This window comes from Anopheles coustani, chromosome 3 (genome assembly GCF_943734705.1).
Source record: "Anopheles coustani chromosome 3, idAnoCousDA_361_x.2, whole genome shotgun sequence".
In the NCBI taxonomy this organism is placed as follows: domain Eukaryota; kingdom Metazoa; phylum Arthropoda; class Insecta; order Diptera; family Culicidae; genus Anopheles; species Anopheles coustani.
The window spans coordinates 26,790,553-26,810,446 of record NC_071288.1 but is presented as its reverse complement, the minus strand read 5'-3'; the positions used below and the strand labels follow the sequence as shown (position 1 = coordinate 26,810,446).

The 19,894-nt window shown below is 44.2% G+C and overlaps 1 protein-coding gene across 1 annotated transcript in view; it reads left to right on the top strand.

Annotated features, from left to right (window-relative positions):
• Window positions 1–19,894, top strand: part of LOC131258676 (nephrin) — a 121,000-nt gene that overhangs the window by 71,799 nt on the left and 29,307 nt on the right. Inside the window, exons 3-6 of the mRNA XM_058260036.1 lie at window positions 3,957–4,159; window positions 7,824–7,937; window positions 8,407–8,610; window positions 16,116–16,267. Of these exons, the coding sequence (XP_058116019.1) occupies window positions 3,957–4,159; window positions 7,824–7,937; window positions 8,407–8,610; window positions 16,116–16,267 (673 nt within the window). The remainder of the gene's footprint in view (window positions 1–3,956; window positions 4,160–7,823; window positions 7,938–8,406; window positions 8,611–16,115; window positions 16,268–19,894) is intronic.

The following is a 19,894-nucleotide window of genomic DNA, read 5'->3' as shown; positions in this document are numbered from 1 at the left end:
ATCCTGTTCTTGTCACGAACTGTTTGCGAAACCATACTGATTGTTTTGGGCGTGCAGAACAAAAACCTAACAATTAGTTTGATTGCTTTGGACTGCTATTGTGTGTGTTCAGGCGTTGCTAGTAGTTTTTATTGTCGGTATCGCTATGTACATTAGGTTCCAACCAAAATTATTTTAAATGGTTGTGCAAAGCTTTTCTAGCCTTCTATTTTGCAAACATGCAGTACAATTGAAGAGAAGTTTGACTTACATTTATTTATTTACCTTAATGCTAACAGATTTTCCTATAAAGTAAATCAAAATCTAAGAAAATCATTCGATCAATTTATAATGTGAAAAAATTATTGACTGTAATGTTTGTATAAAAGCAAAAGTAAACTGATTCCATGAAAACCGAAATCGTTGGTTCGGTTCCTCTTGCTTTCCAGTAACAACAAAATGTTTTCCAATAAAAATAAAAATTGTGAGCGACCAGGCGTCTCCATCGTGCACGTGAGAAAATAATTGTAATACTTAAATAGAAAGAAAAAATGCAATCATGGATACTTATCAAGATACGGTTGAATGGTTTGGGTATGCTGATAACAAGATGAAATGCATTTAGTTAAGACACTCTCCAATTTGATGCAGTGTGAAGACTTTCAAGCGTCCACGTGCCAACCTGGAAAAATCGATTGACTACATTTTGAAAAGATTTATTTGCTTGCCTTTTGCCTCTCTTAAACTTAGTCCGTTTAGGCGGCTTAGTGTTTGATGTAAGAATGGAAGAATCGTGTTTCACGGACATGGACGTCTTTTTGTCTTTGTATCAAATATTTCTACCACCGCTTGTTTAACTCATCAAACTAAGAAATTAATTAATTCTGTAGGAAGAATTGAACACAATAACGCAGTCCACCCGGTTGGATCTGACATGTACATGAGAACTTTGGTTCAATTTCCATCATTTTTTTCACGTCGAGTATTATCTAACCATCACGAAGACGAAGGATACCAGCCTTGGAATCTGAATTGTTTTCCAGGCATTTTCCCACAAATCGTATGGTGTGGGGCCAGGAAAAAATCCAATGTGAGTGGAGGCTGTTTGTTTTTTCGTTGCTGCTGATCGAAGAGGTTTTTTTGCTGCATTTCCCAAAAAAAAAACCTTGTTCTTGTTCTACATTGTCGTTGGAACTTGGTTGCCGATTTTGTTCGATCGAGCTGAAGCTGGCATACACCGGGTACATTCCTCATGTGAAATCGCCAAAGCATCACCGACAGCAACGGGTTTCAGGCTCGAGCTTCTGAGGAAGCTTCTGCCGCATTGCCATGAAGCAAAAATAATAAATAAATAACGATAATTTTTTATTTGCTTCCTTCGGTTCCTTCCCGGTACGTTAGGTTCAGGAACAAAAAGGAGTCGCTTGTCGCTTCCGGGATGAGAGCGGTGTACATTACTGTCCTTTGGTGGAGCATTTAAAAGATTTCCCAGGCAAAAAGGTACAAACAACACCACGATGGGGTGAAGTTTGGAATGGCGCCAGTGGAGACGCGCGTGGGGAAAATAGAATCATATCAGTTTGTCCATGCATGCCATCGGAAGCTGCCGCATAATAGTAATCGTGTATGTGTGCCTCCACAGGGATAAAAATGGGGTACAAAAGACACGCTAGACAAGGGTACGGGTGGGGCAGAGTGTTCTCGACGAGCAACAACAAGGGAGAAAAATAAAATGAGCCAATGTAGGCCGAATCCCATGGGAAAAATATGAATGTGCCACTCCTACCGTAGCGAAGGAGCTGATAAGGGCAACCATGTGCTCTAGTGGGGATTTGCGATTATTTTTTTCCAATTCTGTTTTACCCTGATTTATCCGTGGGTCTTTTCCATACACGGATGAACTTTGGGAGCAAATACTAATACCTGCACAAGCTTTATGATTGGTGCAATAGCATTTTACTGTATATACTACCCACTCTATTGAATAGTTTTATACTCATATTTAGTTTTTATTGCAAAAAAACTTAGAACTTTTAATCTCCTTTGACGACTAGTTTTATTATATTTAACTTTTGGATAGCAGTGGTAAAATATATCCACTTATTTTAACACGACTTAAATTTTTCCAAATTCTGAATTCAAAACAATTCGCGAGCGAAAACCTCACATGATCGGTTTTTGAGGATTCACAAAAACGCCAACGGATACGATGTCATAAAAGCGAATTTATCATGGCGTTGCTATCTTTTGCAGCGGTTTAAATCTTCTATAAGAATGTCCAGCTGTTCCGTGAACCTTGGCTCCCATGAGACAATTTGGTATTGCTTCAGCCGCACCATGTCGTTTTTTTTATTTGCCAAAAGCAAGTAGATCCGCAGTAGAGACAACGTCTCCCGAGGGACAAAGAAAAAGCGGCTTTACCCGTTTACTTAAATTCGGATGCGGCGAACGACGATAGCCTAACGTATAATTCCCCGTAAAAGGAATGAGTTTGAATTCATTTTTGTCTGTTTTTTTTTTTACTTTTCAATGACAGGTTTGCTGCGGGATGTATTATGAATGAGTTTTTTCCCGAATCTTGATATGCACAGTAGAATAATTGGAGCGTTATGTTACATTCAACGTTTCTCCCTTCGCTTCAGGTTGGCTTGCCTTTGGAGAAATAATTTGTGGTGCTGTTGTTAAGCTTGTCGTGTATTTTATAACATGAGCAAGATTAGAATAAATGAACCATGTTTACTCCAAGGAATCCTGCATCTAGAAAATGGAGTATTCTATTATACTAAATATTAATGATAGAAGTTGTATTTATTAGGACAATACACACTATGAGCTTTGGTCTCCGAGCTCTGCTCGATTTGAAATGACTCTGCTCAATTAAAAATACGCAGCAGGTTATGTTAAAAAGAATAGGAAATCAACATGCTTCGTGGTGATTTATGATTGAATATTTGATGGGCTGAACGATTCGCGAGAAACATTCCCTGGAGGAGGTTAACTCTGTTCGCATGCTGAGTTTATAGGCAAGTGGAGAATTATTTATGCTGTTGATTTATGTATTTCAATGATTTCAATTCTCATCACATTTTAAATTGCACAAGACATGCATCATTATGCTGCCACATTCATGAGTGATCACATTTTTTTCTTGCTTCGCCGCTGCTGCTCCCGTTGATAAATGAACGTATGTCGGAAAGGTAATCAGTGTCATAATTTTCCTACCTCAATGCCTGAAGCCATCCGTGCGATGAAAAGATGAAAGTGAGCCAAGTGCGTCGGGGCAAAGTTGTTTTCTCGTGAGATTATTTTCCCCGCCCACCCTGCCACCTAGGGCTTGTTGTGGGGTCGCTCGGAGGGAGTTTATCGTGCGACCACAAATCGGCACCGGCTGGCGTTTGGAAGGAGGCGTTAACAGGAAGTCAAACACAGTCGTTTTGAAAATGAACACCGACACTCTGCCCGCGTGCTTCCCGGAAAATTCGGCAGCAACGGCTTTGGCGAAACGCCAGACCCGGACCGCACACGAGACGCCATCAGCTTGATTTTCATTATTTTCAATTTGTGTTTTTGATTAAGTTTTAATGAGAAAGTAATTCACTGAAGTAGCATTCGGAAATGTGTACACATGGTGTAGCGCTAGGGCGCCTACGCTTAGGCGTCTCAGCTGGAGGCTGCGGTTGCCACAATCAAGGTGCCCCGGGGGCGGAGGACATTATGTCCGCAAAAACATGATTTGTCGGTTCGCTCGGTACTTTCAACATGATTGTTCATTTTCCATCAATGAAAAGCACCGAACTTTATAATGACTGTGTCGGGGAGGACTAGCTTCTGACTTTTCAATACCAATGTCCATTACTATAAATGTACTACCGTAAATTATCTTTTCTCAAATTAGTTATGGATTTAGATTACACTTTAAGCCGACACACTCTATTTGCATACTTTTTAAATCCTTACTTCCTCATTTGCTTTCGCAGGTTCGATGCTCGAGACGTACGGGAAGGATCGCATCGTAGCTCAAACTCGTCCTTCGACGGACGGGCCAACTTCTACCCGAGCCGAACTCCGGCCATGCTGGAGATTCAGCAGACAAAACCGACCGACAGCGGGATCTACCGGTGTCGGGTGGACTTCCACAAGAGCCCGACGCGAAACACGCGGGTCCAGCTGACCGTCATAGGTAAGTGATGTAGATTGCTTTACCATATAACATAATATACGAGCACGAATGACGAATTGGGGAGAAATTCGCAATTCCTACCTTCACTTTCGATCTCCATAGCCTTTAAAAGCGTCATACATGCTTCGCTCAACATTACCAGGTCATAAGAACTTGAACCGTCGATTTGTCAGAAAATTGTAACTTCCATAATGGATGCTCAAGCGCACTGAATCCCTTTCCCAAGTCACTTGATCCATGGCGTAAAATAAGTTTTACGGACATTGAAATATTACTAAGCTCCAGCAGATCCTTCAACATGCGAATACTTCAGCCCTTCTTTCCATCGGTTGAAGGAACTGCTCGGTTCTCTATGTCGACTGACAAACTCTCTAGCAGCTGTGTGGGAAATCCCACACAAACCACCCGGCTGGAGATGGACGAACCAAGAGCCGAAGAAAAAAGTCTGCAGCAAGATCGTAGGAAAAACCGACGCTGCCTTTTGCAGTGCTGCCATCTGCAGGCGCACTCATAGACAGAAGTGACACCGAGCAGTGTGCAACGCAATGCAAATGCGACGCAGCAAAGGAGCGTGGACGAAAAACATATGCCGTACGCCGATGAGATGCGAACATAAATCAAGCACTGGTTGTGCGGGCGGGCGCACAAAAAGACGAACCGACCCGAAAGTGGGCCATATTTTGAGCGGTGCGCTGGAAAGTTTTTCCCCAAGTAGGGTTTCCCTAGCTCCCCGCAAGCTCCCCGTTCAGCGTTGATCTTTTTCATCCTCCCTCTCCTATTATTTGGGTTTGCTTGTTTCTTACACACCGATTTCAATCGCTCCCTTCCGTGGTTGAAGGTTGAAGATGTTCGCTTGCGGAGTTGAGTATCACTTTTTGCCTTCGCAACCGAAACGAAAATCCTGGTTGAGGTGAGGGTGTCGTGAGGTGAGGAATAAAAAAGGCACTATTAGAAGTATCACCAAGATGCTTCAGCAGTCCTCCGGAGCAACTCCGAGTGCTGCTTTGCCACTCTTTTGGGGTCGTTCGGTACCTCTGCGAGGCCCGTCCTCATCTCGACCCGATGCGCTCTTGAAATAGTGCCGATTTCGGAAGCTTCGCCACCGAATGGTACATTCAATTAAGTCAACAGAACCGGATCGGTTGCCGAAGTTTTGCTGGCACTTGCACTGCACTGCTACACTCTCTCATCTGCTAAACCTGGGCACGACGAGCGGGGGCCCGATAGTGATGAGAATGCTTATTTAAAATTGCAACAGTTTCAATTCTGCGGCAAAGCCCATCCGGGTGCCGTGCGCTCGGGTTGATGTTCCAGGCTCCAGACCACCCGAAAGTGCTTGCCATTTTCGTAGACCAAAAACCCGGATGCGGAGTTTGAATAATCTCTGGTAAGCGGCTCCACTACGTCCTCTCCCCCGCCGGCCACCGATTGAAATGCACTCCAACGGAGTACGGTAGAAAATGCATCTCCCAAACCAATACGTCTGTGTGCCGCAAACGAGCTGCACCCCGATCCGTTGCCAATCTGCAACAGAAGCATTAAACATTTGCAAATCGGGCGCTTAGTGCATTAGCTCGTTAGTTTATCAGTCTATTTAGAGAAAAATCGTGATCGGGAATGTGAAATAGTTTCCCCCTTAGGCCTTCCTCCCGATGCCGACGTCAACCCGATTGTATATTCAATCTATTCAATTATATGTTCGCAATTCGTTACGCAAATTTTCTTCCACCCGTTGTCGGATAGGCCCCCTCCTTCCGTGTGCATCGCATCGGAACGCACAAATGCGCCGGATTTCTTTTGCGGTTTTAAGCAAGCAAAGGTCGTTGAAGGCGAGGCGAGGTTTAAGGTGAAAGTTTCCCATCGGAATATTGATAAGATATTTTAGTCCCGTTTTGCTGTGTGTTCGTTCGATATAAAACGCACTGAAGTTTCCATAATAGCATCGTTAATATGCTGCCCAGATATGATGCACAACTGTGTGCGTGCAGTTGAAGAGTGGCGTCACGAATTGGTAAAACTACACCGTCAGGGACGAACGTGAAAACTCTCATCATGTCTGTACGTTGATACCGTTTGGGCTCTTTCATTTATTCCACTCTTTTTGGCGATGTCTAGTAAATTTTAGCAAAATCTTGTATGTACAAAGCCAATTTTTAATATGAAAAGTTTATCTTCGAACAGCTATATTATTGCATTTGGTATTCTTAATATGTTTCGTAATAGTAACAAAATAGAACACGCTTAAGTAAACATAAACGCTCTACATCCTTGATCGTTTATTTATTTTTTACTTTTTTTTGGCATCCCCAATTGCTTTTACGGCTGCGTCTCCATGGTATGTGGCATTCAAATGATAAGCAAGACAAAACACCCACTATAATGCAAGCGGTCGGGAAGCGGAGGCTAGAGCGTCCGGGCATAATTTATATCTGCAGTATAACATTCCGAAGTGACAGCACCCGAAAACCCGAAACAGCCGTTTAGGGTTTGCCTTTTGTAGCGGTAGATTTTTAGCTGCTGCCAACCACAGCACCAGTCCTGCGGTTCGTTGGGGGAGAAACCGAGCGAAACTAGGAGGAAAGTATGCAGTTTATCCGTCGGTCTAGCATCGCATGGTGACGACATTAGATCGTATGCATTGCGGTGGTGGAGTTAATGTTAGGATATTTGAATAAATCTGGGTAACTTATATCTAATGGAACTTGGATTAATTATACAAATAAATAGAAGCTTCAAGCCTTATGACACAAAAATATCTCTTTAGCATTAAAGAGATTTCCTAAGAGAGTAGCTCTAGATTTTCTTAATTGTAGCAAAAAAAACACTAGCGTTACGTCTTTGTTTCCTTCCCTCCCCAGTAGTTCGTTAACCACAAAAGATTCTCCAACATCAAAGTCCATTTGCAGTTTCCTTCGGAAGGAACGAATATTTCTCACCACCACAACCACCACTAAAGTTTTCCAGCTCTTCCCGGTCAGTTTTACATTAAATAACTCTTCCATTCCGGTAACGGTGTCCATTTGCCAGCTTCTTTCCCCGTCGGAAGGAGTTTTCTCGAAGGGATTCGCTTACAGTAGAAGTTTGCTCGCTCGGCCCATGCCGGCATTGGTGTAAATTTATTGCAGCCAAATGTCAACGGCGCCGTGCCCGGCCAACGAACTTCTTCCCGCGGGAAGATGCGTCCCAATTCTTGATCGGTCGTCCAGAAAAAAAAATGGAGACAACAAACAAGAAAAGCTTGGTGAGGCAACGTTCGTGCAACAGCGTGAACCGAATGCCATCGGTTGCATGGTGCAACTGGCTTCCGAATCCGGGAATGCTTCTCCACCCGGAAGGGAAAACAGTCGGACCGGAACGTGACCGTCGGGAGGGGGATGGGAAAAGTTTAGTTTTCCTTTCGCACTATTTCCCCACGGTGCGAAGGTAATTGATGTCGGCCCGGCTCGTTTAATGGACTGCAGCGTTTGAAAAGGATGGGAACCGTTTCTCGGTACCAAACCGGGCAGACCGGGATCTTTTCCAGGGTTTCGGATAGTTGTTCGGACAGGAGGGACAGGATCAACAGCGCCAGCGGGGTTTGGTCAACGTGTCGGAAATGTAGTTTTGTCGCCATAAATGCTCATTAATGTTTCCCCCCCATCGCGCATTCCCTCTCCACTTGCAGTGCCTCCAGAGAAGCTGTTGATTGTGGACGAGAAAGGGTCGCACATCCGTCACTACATCCTGGGACCGTACAACGAGGGAGCCACGATAAACATAACATGCATCTCGACTGGAGGTAAGTGATAATTCTCAAGAAAAATATAATACCTTTGATGTTTGTGTTCGATTTGAGGAGATTTACTTTCTTCGGAGGTTTATCTATTCCGGAGGTACGCATGAACGATGGTTTATGTTGGGTAATTGCATTTGCACTGAAGGAGAATTTTAATGAGATTTCTGCATCGGTGAACAGGTTAAACAAAAGATCTGCTTCCAATTAATTGACTGGTTCAGATGAATTTTAATTGATTGTCTTTCTACATGGTCGTAATAGTTTTCTGTCTCTTATATCCCAAGAGTCGGATGGTTTCAAAATAAACAACGTTGTTCATTTTCAAACGAGAAGAACAAACAATTTGATAATTTAACCAAACAAAAGGGCGTTGTTGATAAATAAGTTAAATTTTTACTAAAAATAAATTAAAAGCTATAAGCTAAATCATTTTTTTGAACATATATTCAAACAAACTACTTTAACATTTCAGGTCGCCCTCTGCCGAAGGTGCAATGGTGGTACGAGAACAAGGTGATCAACAACACGTCGGTGGTGTTGTCGGACAAGCGGGTCAAAAACACGCTCGTCCTCCATCGGCTGGAGCGAAAGCATCTCAAGTCGGTGTTCACCTGCCAGGCCGCGAACAACAACGTAACGAATCCCATTTCGGCTTCAGTAACGCTCGACATGAACCGTAAGTAGCGCCAGACACACGTTCTAAAACTTTAAACAAAACATCCCCCGTACGAAGATGCATCTCAATCAATCACTTGGCGCCGTATGGCGAATAATGAATGGCTAACCCATTGTGGTTGTGTAAAAATGTTTCACACAAACCACCCCGAAAACTCCAAAGAGCATTGATTGGTATCGGACCGCTCCGGGTTCACTTTTTCGTCACCCGGAAATCCGCCTTTGCATTGTAGTTTATCCCCCCCGCTCCTTGCTGTTCCTCCTTGTACCGAACTTTCCCGCCAGCTTTCCATCCGAACACGAACCCCGTTCAGAAGCAGCAGGTGAACCACAGGTGATTTATCACCCGTTTGCCAACAATCGAAGCTCGAATCGAAGAGAAAACTGGCTGGCTACGAGCCCGCTGGGACGACAGTTAGAGCACTATCGCGTTCTTACACTGCCTGCCACTTTTTGTACTCTGTCGGCTCTCGCTAGGGGGGAAATCCGATGACAATCGGAAAAAGATTCAGCTAGACGTACGACGGCCAAAGGTCCCGTGTAAGGATACGTTGCCAGTACAACCGGGCAGCGGATGGAGAATCTGTTCGCCGTTGTCTGCCAGTGTCCGGCTGCAATGGAATCCTTTGTGAGAGCCAACCCGGAACGGAACACGCTCCTTGATGGCCGAGCCGCACCGAGGACAATGGCGCGCGCGTCTCGAGCGAGCAACAGGAAAAGGGAGTGTTCCCGATCATTGCCGCTTCCGACAGCGCACGATTGAACTATGGTCGGCAGCTTCCTCAATGAATCACATAGGATTCGGGAAGGTAATTTATCATTGGTTTTCGACTCGAAACACACGAAATTTCCTTCTCCATTTAACCTTTGCCGCTGGATGACCGGTTTTGTATCTGGTGTATTTGCTGACACTCTGGGGGTTTATTTAGGAACCTCAAATCGATTATCTACATTTGTGCTGTCGAATTAATCACATGAGCCATTGCAGAATGTGTTGCTTTATTTTTCGTTCATTCCATATTTTCTTGTGCAATCACAAATTTATTTTTTATTTACTTACACTCTCATGTGGATTTTCACAACGTTCCGTGCATAATAATCATTGAACAAAAGAATCTAAAGTACAAAAACTCATCTAATCTGTCAAATTACTCTAGGTCACTGGATACAAAAGAGAGTATTAACTACGGAACAGCGTTTCAATCAACAGGGCGAATGAAAAGGATCGAGAGCAAGAAAAAAAATGTATTTGAAAGAATAGGAAACGCAGAGAAAAGCTAGTTTTAGCAGGGTAGCCCAGAAAAACCTGACAGCTCGAAACAAAGGCGCAGAGTAGCTGCTCGAAAAACTAGCAGCTTAATCATCGTGAAATCGTTCGTCACTAATTGATGTCCCCATTTAGCGTGGCGGCCAGCTACGAATTCAGTAAGCTTGAAGTTTTACTTTTCGAATATTTATCCTTTTTGTGCTCACAATCCGGAGCATCGTTTCGAATGGTCGCTTGCAGAAAGGTTCGGTCCATTCGTATCAACCCAAAACGGAATTCTAATGGTTGTTTTTTCGAGCAAAAAGCAAACCCTAAGCGAAGCTAAAGCTGCTTTCCTTCCTAAGCGAACAAGGGCAAGTAGTCTCTAGTGGTCGGCAAGGACGTAAAAACAGAACGAACGATTCCTTTCTTATTTATTTCCTTCCCCCCGAAACTTGCTTCCGGTGGCTTGCGAAATACGACTAATGGACTTTCGCTTAAAAATTCATCTCCAATTCGATTTCGGTCCAGCTCTTACTGGGAGAGCCAGGGCATTAGGTTCGATTTCTGTGTGTGTTTTTCCCATGTTGGTTTGGGTTTTTTTTTAACCTCTTCCACTCTCTTTCTCATGTAGCTTGCCTAGTGATGGACTATCTAGTCTCTCGGGTTTTTTTTCCCCCCAAAACCTGTTGTACTTTGGTAGGGATAGTAAGCTTGAGGGCTGCCGGTTGTCCCTGATTGCAAAGATGATGCAGTAGTTTTCCTTGCCCCATGCGCTCAACCACTTGCAACACGAAATCCACTTAGATTATGGTAGGATTTTTTCGCTCTTTTTACTCTTTGCTTGTGGTTCGTTTTTGTTTTTGTTTTTTTCCTTTTTTAACAATCCCATTGCATACAGACAAGGTGATGGTTTGCAATGGAGGTTAAATTTCATTCTACCGTTGGTTACTGTACATGCGGCACATACAAACCCAAGACCTGGAGTCATCCATATGCATATTCGTATGAACCAATACAGAAATTGATGATGACGTTACCATTCCGGTGGCTTGCGGCATGTTCCGCGTGAGGGGATGGAATTCAATTACAGCTCGTTGCTCTGTTTTGCGTCCAGCTGGGAAAAATTTGTCATTTCTTCGTTAGCGAAAACCGAGCAAAACATGTATTTCCATCCTCCAAACCCTCGCCTGTTCACCGGGTTGGGCGGTTTGTTATTTTGTCGCTATGCCGCCATTATGTTTTACTTCTTCGTGTCTTCACTCTTGACCGTTCCCTCCTCGATTCGTTTGTCCCAGCAACAGCGTTCCCCCCCGAAGCAAATCGAATCATCCCGTGGTTCACCGGTGCACATTCCGTACGCCCGTAGGTTGTGAAAAATTGCAGTGGTTAGCTCGAACCGGGCTGTGGTGATTTTTTGATCAACATTCCTGCATACAACCATCATTTTCGCCGGGAGTCAAATTGGAACCTATTTTTATTTGATTACCAACGCCGTGCAATGCCGCAACCTTTCCATGTGAGGACAATGTTTTTCCCCATTTTCCTCGCAATAAACAAGTGCGAACATGTAGAAGGGCAGAAAACAACCTGTACAACAGTTTAGATCTACTGCATCAGCGGTCGCTAAGGGACGGGAATTGTTTTTCCCACCGGAATCTTGCAAAATATTGTGCTGCTGTAATAGAAGAGTTCACAACATTTTGGTATGATTTGATTTTATTAGTTTCAGTGCGAATGATTGATTATTGTTACATTTTCATTATGCATTTCAAACAATGCGATAAACAAAAATTGTCGTGAAATATTTAATGAATACTCCTAAAGTGAAACTTGATCCCTGTATCGTTAAGGCTGGTGTAAGTACTTTGCCGTACGATATTTTATTGGACGTCAGATCCGCCAATGTTTGCGTAATTTTTAAGATCAGTTTTATTATTTTTTGTAGATGAAAGCCAACGGCTTTTATTTTACCGTGCAAAAATATCAAACAACAGCTTGCAGCTGTCAAATCCCATACATTTTCGTCTGTCAAAACCTGACGCGGTAAAGCTCTGACGCTTGCCTAAAGCCAATAGTAATTTTATTTTATGCCATTGTTTAAAATAGGAAAATTTATTCTACGAGTTTTTCTACGTAGTAAAAATCTGATTTTGTTCAATTTATTATTTATTTCGAAGGACTATTAACTTTAAGTTTAAGTCCCGTATGTTTTGGTTTTTCTTTTTCTATTCATTTTATTTATTTATTGTGTCTTGTCAATTAAATTATCATTAGGCGCAACAATTTAATTTGCGGATTTGCAAGAAGTCTAGCTTTAAAAGTATCAATGGAATCATAGTGTTGTAGTGACTTGAAATGAAACATCGTTCATAACAAATCATTCTATTCTCTTTCGTCTTGCAAAAGAAATCCAGCGTCAGTGCTGATTCACAGGCTTTATAATCGTGATTAAAAGAACAAAGTCCCTCTGTGCTGTGGAAATCCTCCTCCACTTCCGCAACCACAATCGTTGGCCGTAAGAAAAACAGTATTCGCTAGAGTGCTGCTTATCGGAGCAGGTACAGAACTACCCTGAAACGGTTCGCATCTGTTTTGGATCGCTCGCTTCCGATCCTTATGGTGCTCAAGGGGCTCGTCCCCCAACGTTGGCAGCAACCGAAGCGAATTAAACAGCTTTTCCACCTCATTGGAAATGGCACGAGGTAAACAGAGTGGAGGCAAGTGGATTTTCTCCACCGCCAGGTGTTGATTAATAAGACGTCGAAACGGCGCCACAGGTAGTCAATCTGTGACCGGACGGCTCGATGATGATTATTATGGTGGCAATGATTGGCTGCTTGGAAGACTTTTCACGTCGTTCTTGGGGGGTGGGGGGATATTGGATCGGTTTACTTTTTATTTTGATGTTCGAAAAAAAGGTTCGATCAAAAGGCGACGCTGCGAATATTTTGTATTCATAAGGATTTAAACTTTAACAAGCAGTTCATGCCCTGTAGGTTTATGTTTTATTTTGTTTTTATTAGTGTATGAGCATTGTTTAATCCTAATGGCAGACAATTTGAAATAATGAATGTAAAAAGTAAAATGTAAAATGAAAAGACGGAAGCAATTTACATGTAGTTGCAGAATGACCGCGTTACGTTACACAAAAAGCAATCCATTAAAATAAACTACGATATTTCGAAACGCAATGCGTCCATTCATCCGAGGTGATGGACCTTATAGTTGCGAGCGCATTCAACGAAAACCACAAGACGCTAATGGAGAATAGAGTCTAGAGGCAAACCAACGAAATTCCACTAAAATCCTCCATGCGAAGGGTTTGGTGAGGTGGGGAGAGGGGATGGCGAGCAAAAACTTTGCTTTTGAAAATCGAAACATTCCACGCGCACTCCGCCAGCTAATAGCATTAAAAGTGATATCGCTTTCCCGACGATGCCCGCCTTCGTCATCGTTGCGTCACACCCAAGCACACACACACACACGCCCGCCCTGGCGGCACCACCGCAGTCGCCGCCCGATCAAGCACCGAAACCGTTCGATGTGCTTTTTATGTCCCATCATTTGGCGCCGTCTACGATTGGCAGGGCGGCCGGGAAAACTTACGGATTACGTTAGCCGCCGCCGCCGTGCCGATTTTCCATTATCCCGGGGTGGCGGGTGAATGATGACGAAGCACCACCACCCCCTCCCTCCACTCCAGCGTCAACACAGCGAGTCGCTCTGTTCGCTCTGCGTCAGCACATTTCCAGCGCCAACCACCTCCCCCCCTCCCCCTCTCCCACGACCACCACCAGCGATCATTCCGGCCCGCAAACTCGATGCGGTACGATGGAAAATTGATAATTTAATTGACTCTGAAAGCGAACTTCCCGCTGAGATTTTACGCTTTTATTAAATAAATTTTTCAGGAGCATCAAAGTTTTCTTTCATCATCATCCACCCGGCCCGGTCCATTTCCTCCACCTCCCACCCACCTAAGGGAGAGCCTTTTTGCCATCCTTTGCGCGTTTGTCATCATCGTCCTCAGCCCGGGAGGAGGGAAAATAATGTCGTTCCTAGGGGTGGATCCCGTCCCATGCTTACCCTCCCCCAACGGAAGCGGAATGAATTCATGACGTAGGGAAAGTTTTGTTTCGTCAAAGAAAAAGGACATCCCACCGTATTTGATGGACCATTGCAACCGTCCATTTCGTCGCTCCTATAGGAATTTGTCTTTCTTTTGTGAATGTGTGTGTGTGTATGTGACAGCACGCCAGCACACCAGGAGTCAATGGCAGTGTGGTGGCCCTGTTGTTCGTGCATTAGTGTGCAATGGGGAAAAAGAACAAGAAGGAGAAAAAAAACTCCTAAAACCTTCCGAAGTGGGTACCACTTTCCACTCAAAGCAAATGGCGCTACAACGGTTTGTTCGTGTAGCTTATTTTTTTTTTTGTATCCATCCATCGTCCATCCCACCAACCGGGCCCATAATTCGATTGCCAACTTCCATCTCGAGCGTGTTTTTTTTACTCACTCTGCTTTCTTTTATGTTATTTTTCGATCCTCCAGTTTTCCTCCCACAGCGCTGTGTGTGTGTGTGTGTGGAACTGCAGCCACCCTCGGTTTCTACTGAAAGCGCATTTCATCGTCGAATTGGCTCTATTATGTTCGTGTCGCTTTTTCGTACACACCGGGTATTCGACGGGCGAGGGGCAGGTGGGGGAACACAAATGGATACAACCGTGTGTGTGTGGAGTGACGGCGATAAATGTCAGCAACTTTCTGCACGCTTCCATGCACTCGAATGGCGATTAAAATTAATTAAAAACCTGGACACAGTTAGGTTTTCATATGCATTTTTCGTAGTTCTTTTTGTAGATTGGTATAAAAATACGCGGTATAAAAATTAAATATAAAGTTCCATTGGTTGAGGGTTACTTCATTCGGAAAAAAGTTTGATGCATTATAAACAACGCGTAATACTTTTCACTTGAGATCAACTGCGGGGAAAGAATGACCGAAAACGTGGCAAACAATTTCCGCGTCGTGCCATTTCCGTGAATTACACAAACGATTGATTGGAACGACTTTTTTGCAAGCGCCGGTAATCAATTTGTACTGCGCACGACGGTAAGGAAACCCGTTGTCTTATCATTTGGCTTTTCGCAAACTTATTGAAATTGATTCGAATTATATAAAGCCGGTGCTTATCGGACGTGTCGCATTTCGATAACCGTTAAACCGGCAACCCAACCGGCACGCGTGTGGGAGCTCGTCTATCCGCAAATGATCCACATGAGATTCCACTTAATATCCGATAGCGATCCGATGCTCACGACACGGAACATTGCCGCCGGTAATGATGATGATGCTGATGATACAATAATTCCCCCGACAGTGGCGACACTCTGTCTCTTTCTCTCTCTATCTTTTCCATCAGCGTAGCACCGCGTCCCCTTGGGGAAAATTCCTTAACCCCAAATCAAGAGTCTTACGACGCAGGACGGCTCATCTTCTCAGTCCCAGCCCGCAAAACAGGACTGAACCAGCACGAACTGGTGGCGGTGCGCTTGCCTCCCCCGCTGTGCAATTTTCCGCCAACCCTTGGCGCTGCAATATGCTTTTAACCCACCGGTCGGTTGACTTAAAGTCGAGCGTCGGAATTTTGTGCGCACTGCAGAGGCCGGCTTTGGAGTTTCCGGTGCCAAACGCCAAACACAGCCCGGACTCCCTCCCAGGGCTTTTGCTGGGCGGATTAATCTAAACTGCTTTGGGAACTGTGCACGCTGTGCGGCACTCGGGCGTTCGGCTTTCGCTCGTTTTGCGGCCGTTTGAAGTGCCACTCGGAAAGGTAGCGGAACAGAACATTTTCATTAGGGGCAAATCTCGGGGGCTTCCTTGTTGGGCAGATTGGATTAATATGCTCGGGCTCACGAGTTCACGAGAAAACACGAACACCGCAACCGGAGTTACCTACCGCATGCTGGCTGCACTTGACTTTATTCTTGCCCCCCCCCCCCCCCCCCCCCCCATTTCCAACGATGTCGCAGGGGGTCGCAGGGGGTCGCAGGAATGCAATATGGCCGCCGTTAATTGCTGCTGCCCATTGTAGGGGTTTCAATATTTAAATGAAATAATTTTCACTCCACACACAAACACACAGACACATGCTTTCAACGGGGATGATTGTTTTTGTTTTTTCTCCTTTTCCCAACAAGCAGTTTGGTTTCATTATCGTGTTTAATCTTTTATCGCTATCATCTCTTTCTCCACAGTGCGACCCCTGGCGGTGCGGTTGCAGGGCAAAAACCGACCCCTGTCGGCCAACCACACGTACGATCTGCAGTGCGAGGTGCTCGGTTCCCGGCCGGCCCCGACCATCACCTGGTGGAAGGGTAGCACGCAAATGCGCGGCCATCACGAGACGGTAAGTGTCGTAATGGGTTACGTTATCGAAATCCGAATCCCAAAACCGGCTGGGTGGCGTCCAGGGAAAACTGTCCGGGGAAGGGAGGGGGAAGACCCGGCAGTAGTTATCGTACCGGGAATAAACATCTCATTAACAGAAAATGGTGCAACTGAACCTGAACCAGCGGGTTCTCTCCGGTGGGGGAAAGTTTAGCCCACGCCCGGCCTTTCCCGGAATTCTACGGTTGAGTTTTCGAGCGAGGTGACGCTATTTTAGCACATTCGGCAGTCGCCATTTCCGCCCGCACCGATCGCCAGCGGGGTTTTCTGTGCCGGAAGAACGTTGCTACCATTCCCCGGCTTGTAGAGCTAAGCAATTATTTGTTCGAAATGTGCTAAAGTTTCATAACTCACGCCGCTTCCGGGGCGGGGGGCAACCGGATGCAAACTCCGGGCCCCTCCAAGCTCCGGTATGTTGAGCGGAAAAACCGACTGCCAGCTGAAGGTAAACATTTTTCAAAACAAAACACACAAAAAACAACACGTTGAATTGTTGAATAATTTGTTTGCGTACGTGCTATTGGAAATATCTAACTTCGCTTTCGGAAAACCACTGTTCTCCAACCATAAACATCCGATTTGTAAAGTGTGCTTTGGATGGCTGGTAGATTTATACAAACTGTAACAAACTTTCAGCCCGTGCGCTCACTTATTCTCCGGTCGACATTGAACCCGAGTCTACGATTCGATGGTCATTAAATGTTTCAAAATATCGCCGCGAGCCAACACACGACTGATTGATTTCTCCCGCTTACTCAACTTCACCGAATACTGTGGTTTTTTGGTTCGGTCTTGCACACAATTCCGGAAAGCCGAACAACAAATTTCCAATCAGCTCGCAGTTGTACAATACGCCATGTAGCAAAAAGTCAATCGATCCGCGATCTGGATGCCGCCTTTTCCCGGACGTTCACCGGAACGAAAGCCACGTTGGAGGGAAAAACGGGGGCTGGTAGACGATTTTGACTTTGATGTGGCGAAAGGTTGAGCACGGGACATGCCGGAACGCGTTGCGGAAAACCACCGGTCAACAGTTGTTGCCGTCCCGGTCGCGTGCTGCTTCGGATTGGTTTATTGCGATTGCATTACATCGTCGCATGATTTTGTCCCATTAGTTGTCCTCCGTGTACCTCCCCGAGTGCACCTAGCCTCACTTTTCTGCGGTTAAAATACGCGAACCGACCAACAACATCATTAAACATGCTACGCTGTGATTAAGGATACAAGGGTAGTTTATTGTCGCACTGTGCATTTGCTCGTGACGTTCGCTACAGAATCGTTATTGTCTAGTGTGTTGGTATGTCGCCCACCACGTCCGTTGGCGTGACGGTCTGATCGGGTTACGTACTTTTTTTTAGTGTAGATTCTACCAACGTTACGCTAACCGCAGGAGGCTAGAAACATGTAGGGCGTTCGGATTTGAAATATTATCAACCTCAATCGGCTTCATAAATTCCGACGAAAGTTATTTAGCTTACGACTAACTAGTTGAATAAAATCAAACCTATTGAGTGTAGGAAATTTATGCTCATCTGTTGTCAGGGGCTTTTTCAGTAGAAAACTATAAGTAACTCGTAATGTTTCCGATTCATCTCGTTGTGAACTGAATTAAAAAAGCAACCCAAACAATTTAAACAGAATCAGGGCTTACTGTCGTTTAATTGTCTTTGTCTGGATGTATTAATAACATCAACTTCTACCATCGAGCTTGCCTCGTTAGCGATGTGTATTAATTTGTCCGCAAAAATGTTCTGTAAGGTCACCGCGTGACGAAGGTTCACTGGACGCAGGTATAAAAGGCATCGAAAAGGAACGGTGTTGAACGCGATGAAAAAGGTTCTCGGGCGTGAACATTCATTCCGCTTCGATTGTTTCGTTAAATATGAAGATATAATTTGAAAATGAAATGTGATAGGGACGAAATTGGATTTATTTGGAGGAGAGTATTGCTTTTACAAATTATTCGCGGAAAAACACGCTGTTATGGAAGACAGATATGGCACGAAATTTCTTCTCCTCCTCCACGTTGTTTGATGATTCGAGTGTAATTTTCAGTTAGTAACCGATCGAACGAAACTTCCACAGCGAAGTATGAACCAACACCGGGAAAATAAGATGAAAAATTCGGTCTTTCGGATCCCTCCGACTGAGTTTGTTATTTTTTCGCCCGCTCCAGCTCCCATGCAATCTGCCGGTCTGCTCCATTCCCAACCTTTCTAACACCTGGGTGGATGTGTTTTTCTTTTTTAAATATACTCTTCTCGCCAATACGTCCACTCGACCCTTGTCAGGCAATGGAGATCACGACGCCCCGGGCACTCAATCCTCCCGGCGCGCGTGCCACCAAGTGCCGGCTGCGGTTGAAATAATGATCAATTTTCAATTTAGTTTTTCCGCAGCTGGGTGCAACACCCGTTTCGGTGGGATGTTGGGTGCGCACATGAACACCTTCACTAACACCGGATGATGGTTTGCGGTTAGAATGGTTTCATTTTTCATTGCTGTTTTGTTGTGTGGAGGTGAACTTAATCAAGCTGGCGGCCAAGCGATGGAGCGTGGAGTTGATCGTGGTGTCGACGATTTGATGTTGGTAATAAATATTGTAAAATAAAACTCACTGTTTGAAAATCTCTTCTTGTTTGTTTTGAACATGTTAGTGGCAAATCTGCATACAAAGTATCATGAAAAGATTAACACACTTTTGTCATTACTGTTTAACTTTAAATACCAGTCAAAGTTAAACTATATAAAATAACTTACTAATGCAACACAAGATGTAAATTTGCAAAGATTAAACGAAACAACGCTTAAACTTTACAATTTTTCCTTGAACTTATTAGTTGCCTCCTTTCAAATATGAGTTTTTTATTATCCTTCAACTAAGAGATTTCTTATTTCATAGATTTTCAAATGCTACCTCTACCCACATTTTAAAGTAAATGTTTTTTAGTAAAATATAAAGCAAAACAAATGCCTTAAGCTGCTAGACGACGGATGCAATCTTTCAATGCAATGAAATATAATTTGACACTTCTACCAAAAATGACAGCCATTGCAATATTTCGATGCTTAACCATCCCGGGTTGGATCATTGCAATGTTTTAATGAAATACACACAGAAATATTTCAATGACTGTCACTTTCGGCTGAAGTGTCATATTTTATTTCATTTTATTGAAAGATTGAATCCGTCTTCTAGCTGCTTCTTTTATTCAAAATCAGTCATTTTATGATCCTTTATTCGTTCTTTTTTGTCGTTTAATATATCAAACGATTACAGATGAAAACCAAATATTTCTTCACGTCCTTCAAGCGACTGCACAAAGAACCATTTTTCCACGCCCAAGGTTCCTTACTTTCTGCAAAAGAAATACTCTCCTGTCCTTGCTTATTGCCGCCCGGCATCAGCCATCCTTCCCAGGAACGTTTGTCGGCCAAGCGGGCAACGGATTGGTGGTGGTGGAACTATGTCAACGGCACAAATGTCACAGATTCACTCGACTCGGGTGCACAGAAGGGAACGACATGTGAGAACCCCTCCCACCGCTACGTTTACGTAAGAAATGAGCATGCACACGGATGGCCG